This window comes from Ursus arctos, unplaced genomic scaffold (genome assembly GCF_023065955.2).
Source record: "Ursus arctos isolate Adak ecotype North America unplaced genomic scaffold, UrsArc2.0 scaffold_12, whole genome shotgun sequence".
Lineage (NCBI taxonomy): Eukaryota > Metazoa > Chordata > Mammalia > Carnivora > Ursidae > Ursus > Ursus arctos.
The window spans coordinates 64,045,188-64,050,982 of record NW_026622786.1 but is presented as its reverse complement, the minus strand read 5'-3'; the positions used below and the strand labels follow the sequence as shown (position 1 = coordinate 64,050,982).

Sequence of the window (5,795 nt, the reverse complement as noted above, 5' to 3'; positions counted from 1 at the left end):
TTTACACATATTTTTACTATAGTACAATATTAAGATTATTTTGATTTTTTTATACTTTGCCCATCTAGATCGTGAGCACCTTGAGAGCAGATGGGGTGTCATACATCCTTTATCCCCAGCATCTAGCATAGAAACCAGTATGTAGTCTACTCATGATCATAATAACTAATACACAGTGAATATTTAACTGTTAGATACAGAGTTATCTCCCCGAACTCTCAAACAGTCCAGTGGGACAGATATTCTATACTACTTCTATTTTTTATTTTTACTTACTTTTTAAGTAAATTCTACACCCAACATGGGGCTTGAACACATGATCCCGAGATCAAGAGTTGCACGCTCTACTTTCTGTGCCGATAGCACTCTTGCAAGCATGGTGAACGTTCCTAAAACCTGCAAGACTTTCTGCAAGAAGTGTGGCAAGCACCAACCCCACAAAGTGACACAGTACGGGAAACACAGCTCTTTATGCCCAGGGAAAGCCGCGTTATATGATGGGAAGCAGAGTGGCTATGGTGGGCAGACTAAGCCAATTTTTCATAAAAAGGCTAGAACTACAAAGAAGATTGTGCTGGGGCTCGAACGTGTTGAGCCCAATTGCAGATCTAAGAAAATGCTGGCTATTAAGAGATGCAAGCATTTTGCACTGGGAGGAGATAAGAGGGCCAAGTGATCCAGTTCTAAGCTCTATATTTTGTTTTATTATGAGGATATTAAAATCTTGAGATTGTGTTTAAAAAAAAAGTTGTATGCTCTACCAAATAAGCCAGCCAGACGCCCCAGTCCTACTTTAAAGAGGAAGAAAAAATGGTTTAGAGAAGGTGCCAGAAGTTATAAAACTGGTGGAAGAACAAGGATTCCAATCTAGATCTATCAAATTCTAGAGTCTAAACACTAAACATCACACCATTCAACAAATGTTTATTGAAATGTAAATTATGTGTATGTGGCCTACAGATAACCTCATATACACTCAAGTATCACTCAATATTAGCCTAAAAGTCAAACCTATCTTAAGACTTATTTAAGAAGTAAGTTTGGGGGCACCTGGGTGGCACAGTCGTTAAGCGTCTGCCTTCGGCTCAGGGCGTGATCCCGGTGTTATGGGATCGAGCCCCACATCAGGCTCCTCTGCTGAGAGCCTGCTTCTTCCTCTCCCACTCCCCCTGCTTGTGTTCCCTCTCTCACTGGCTGTCTCTCTCTGTCAAATAAATAAATAAAATCTTTAAAAAAAAAAAAGTAAGTTTGAAGCTTTTTAAAAGTAGGATTTATAATTTTTTGTATATTCAGGAATTTATAAACTTAATAATTAGATATATTGCATACCTGGGACAGGATCTTTAGTTGGAAGTGTCTGGGCAAAAATTCTTAGGTTTAACATGTTGATCTCCTTGACACTGGTGTTTCTTCTGAAAATTTTCCCACCTTTTAGGCATACCTTGTCAAAAATACTCTGTAAACTTGAGCAAGGTGGTGATGAATTTATCCTGCAGAGACACTTTTTCTGTTTAAAAATCAAACAAAAAATAAGTCTAGGGGTTCATGGCTGGCTCAGTTGGAAGAGCATGGGACTCTTGATCTCAGGGTCATGAGTTCTATCCTCGTGTTGTGTAGAGATCATTTTAAAAAATAATGGTAATTAAGCTCAGTAGGTTAAGCATCCGACTCTTGATTTTGTTTCAGGTCACGATCTCAGGGGTGTGAAATTGAGCCCTGTGTTGACTCCACGAAGAGCAGGAAATCTGCTTCTCTCCCTCTCCTCTCTCTCCCTCTGTACCTCCTCCTGCTCGTTCTCTCTCTCTCTCAAACAAACCTTTAAAAATAAACTTAAAAAACAAAAACAAGTCTACAGGGGCGCCTGGGTGGTGGCACAGCGGTTAAGCGTCTGTCTTCGGCTCAGGGCGTGATCCCAGCGGTATGGGATCGAGCCCCACATCAGGCTCTTCTGCTATGAGCCTGCTTCTTCCTCTCCCACTCCCCCTGCTTGTGTTCCCTCTCTCGCTGGCTGTCTCTCTCTGTCAAATAAATAAATGAAATCTTTTTAAAAAATTAAAAAAAAAAACAAGTCTACAAAAAAAGTTAGAAATAATAAATTTGGCAAAATCGCAGGATAAAAAACCAACATACAAATATCAGTTGTATTTCTATATACTAACAATGAACAATCCAAAAAGGAAATTAAGAAAACAACTCCATTTATAACAGCATCAAAAAGAATAATATAGTTAGAAACAAACTTAACCAAGGAGGCAAAAGACTTCTACACTGAGGGGCACCTGGGTGGCTCAGTCAATTGAGCGTCTGACTCTTGATTTCAGCTCAGGTCATGATCTCGGGGTCCTGGGATTGAGCCCCACATCAGGCTGCCCACTCAGTAGGAAGTCTGTTTGAGAGTTCTCTCCCTCTGCCTCTTCCTCTGCTCCTCTCCCCATTCTCTCTCCAAAAATAAATCTTTAAAAAAATAAAGACTTATACATTGAAAACTACAAAACACGCTGAAACAAATTGAGATATAAATTAATGCAATGACATCCCATATTCCTGGGTTGGAAGACTTAATATTTTAAGATGTAAATACAAAAAAAAAAAAACAAAAAACCTGCCGATTCAATGCAATCCCTATCAAAACTCCAATAAGATCTTTTGCAAAAATAGAAAAACCCATCCTGAAATTTATAGAGAATCTTAAGGGGCCCTAAATACCCAAAAAGAACAGTTGAAGAACAAAGTTGGAGGACTCACTCCCTAATTTCTAAACTTACTACAAGGCTACAGCAAGCAAAACAATGTACTGGCATAAAGACAGGCATATAGACCAATGGAAGAGGATAGAGAGCCCAGATATAAACCCTTACATGTGTGGTCAAATGATTTTTGACAAGGGTACAGAGACCATTCAATGTGGCAAGGATGGTCTTTTCAGTAAACGGTACTGGAAAAACTGGATATCCACATGCAAAAGAATGAAAGTAGACCCTTACCTTACACAATAGACAAAAATTAACTCAAAATGGATCAAAGACCTGAACTAAGACGAAAACTATGAAATTCTGAAAAGAAAACAGGAGGAAGCTTCATGACATTGAATTTGGCAATAATTGCTTGGATATGACATCAAAAGCACAGATAACAACAACAACAAAAAGATAAATTGGACTACATAAAAATTTTAACTTTTGTGCTTTAAAGAACTTCAAGGGTGAAAAAGCAACCCACAGAATAGGAGAATACAGGGGCACCTGGGTGGCTTAGTCAGTTAGGTGTCTGCCATTGGCTTAGGCGTGCCCCTAGGGTCTTGGGATGGAGCCCCGCATAGGGCTACCTGCTCAGTGGGGAGCCTGCTTCTTCCTCTCCCTCTGCCCCTCCCCCTGGCTTGTGCTCTCTTGAGCTCTCTCTCTCAAATGAATAAATAAAATCTTTAAAAAAAAAAAAAGAATAGGAGAAAATGTTTGCAAGTCATATATCTGCTAAGGGATTTATGTCCACAATATATAAATAACTATAACTCAATAACAAAAAACAACCTAATTCAAAAATGAGCAAAAGACTTGAATAGATGTTTTCCCAAAGGAGATACACAATAGCCAGTAAGCACATGAGAAAATGTTCAACAGCACTAATCATCAGGAAAATGCAAATTAAAACTACAATAAGCTACCACTTCACACTTATTAGAATGGTTATTTTGGGGTGAAAAGTGTTGGGGCACTTGGGTGGCTCAGTTGGTTAAGTGTCTGACTTCAGTTCAGGTCATGATCTCAGGGTCCTGGGATCCAGGTCTGTGTCAGGCTCCCCACTCAGCAGGGAGTCTGCTTGTCCTTCACACTCTGCCCCTCCCCCTGCTCACACACTCTCTCTCTCTCTCAAACAAATAAATAAAATCTTTAAAAAAAAAACAAAACATGTTGGCAAGAATGTGGGGACATTAGAACCTTTGTGCCTTGTTGGTGAGATTGTAAAATGATGCAGCCACTGAGGAAGACAGTGTAGTAACTCCCTCAAAAAATTAAACAGACGTACCATATGATCCAGCAATTCTACCTCCAGGTATATAATCAAAAGCAGAGAGTGAAACAAATATTTGTACACCCACGTTCATTACAGCATTATTCACACTAGCCAAAAAGTAAAAACAACCCGAATGTCTGAAAACAGAACGAAGGAATCAACAAAATGTATATGCATATAATGGAACATCATTCAGCCTCAAAAAGGCATGGAATTCTGGTACATGCTAAAATAAGGATGAACCTTACTTAGTGAAGTAAGCCAGACACGAAAATACAAATACTATATGAGCCTACTTATATGAGGTAACGTAGGGTAGTCAAATGTATGGAGACAGAACAGTGGTTACTAAGGACTGGAAGAAGAGGGAAATGGATGGAGTTTCATCTGGGATAATGAAAACGTTGTAGAGATGGCTAGTGGTGGTGGTTGCACAACCTAAATGTACTTGAGACCACTGAACTGTACATTCACAAATGGTTAAAGCGGTAAATGGTATGTATATTTTACCACAAAATGGCTGTCGGTTAAGCAACTGGCATTTGATTTTGGCTCAGGTCATGATAGCGTTGTGGGACTGATCCCCGGTCTGGCTCCGTGTGGTGCTCAAAGCCTGCTTAGGATTCTCCCCCTACCCCTTCTCTATCTCCCCCTCTCTTAAAAAAATGTGTCAGCATGCCTCTCAATACCCCATATTTAAGAGATCCGCTAACAATAGGTAAGTGTACCCCATCACAAATACTATGAATACAATTTACCTCAGTATCAAGTTGTCCTCAAGGCCACAAAATTGAGAGCCTTGGATAGATGCTCTGAGGGACGGAGATGGATAGGAGCAAATCCCTACCTCCATGATACTTACAATAGGTTAGAAAAGAGAAAACACAAAAAATAAAAGATCATACTCTGAACCAGGTAAGTGCCACAGACTTTAAGTGTCACCGAAGATATTCATCCTTATGTTTTCTATACAAAGTTGTTACCACAGTGTGTTAAACCCAGCTCACACCTCCCTCTGAAATTGTTTCACATCCATAGATTCTGCTCAAACCCAGACAGCCATGTTTTCAGGGTGACTCCACCCCAGGCATAGGTGGTCAGACCAAGGGTAGAACACTGATCCAAGATCCAATCCATAGGTTAAGCTGGGCCAATCCATTTATTTCTAAAGATTCTGTACTAAAATTAGACTGAGTCAGATAATAATGGACCCTTGAACTAAAAGGTCAAGAAGGATGGGGCTAGAGCACTAACGGTGCGTCATGTGCAAGCTGGAGAAGGTGGTAAGAATGAGGCAGAAATGGTAGGTTAGACAACCCTAAAGAGAGAACAGCCTCAGAAAATGGCTTCAAAAGTCCTGTCCTCATGAAGCCTAGCTGTCCTTTTTCTGTCCCTGGGTTGTTAACTTGCCAGTGAGATTTTTGCCACCATTACGGTTTGTTTAAGCTGGCTTGAGTGAGCACTCCCTGTAACTAAATGATCCTAGGGAGAAGACATTTCCATTTCCTCTGTAAGAATCTCCTGATCATGGATGAAAAGGACTGCTTTGAAGATCTCACTGTCACTGGAGGGTGTCAGATGACAATCTAATGTTAAATGAAGGATTTGGAATAGATTAAAGTATTTTCAGACCACTATGGACCACTGAAAGTAGCATGAAGGTAGTATGGGGTAATGGTAAAGAGGGTTTGGGGTGCCAGCAGTGGTTGTCCATTCAGATCTTAGCTCCACCACTCTGTATATGACTTGGATGATTTACTTAATTGCCTAGACTTCCGTTTTTC

General features: G+C 40.1%; 1 protein-coding gene across 1 annotated transcript; it reads left to right on the top strand.

The window, feature by feature from the left end:
• Positions 1-212: 212 nt before the first annotated feature.
• LOC113254676 (60S ribosomal protein L36a-like) lies at positions 213-3,165 on the top strand. The gene has a single exon (XM_057310798.1). It carries the CDS (start codon positions 302-304, stop codon positions 674-676), a length of 375 nt encoding a protein of 124 aa, XP_057166781.1. The 5' UTR covers positions 213-301; the 3' UTR covers positions 677-3,165.
• The last annotated feature ends 2,630 nt before the right edge of the window (positions 3,166-5,795 follow it).

Excerpts from the sequence above, each read along its gene's own strand:
- LOC113254676 (XM_057310798.1), top strand. The coding sequence starts at position 302 with ATGGGGCTTGAACACATGATCCCGAGATCAAGAGTTGCACGCTCTACT.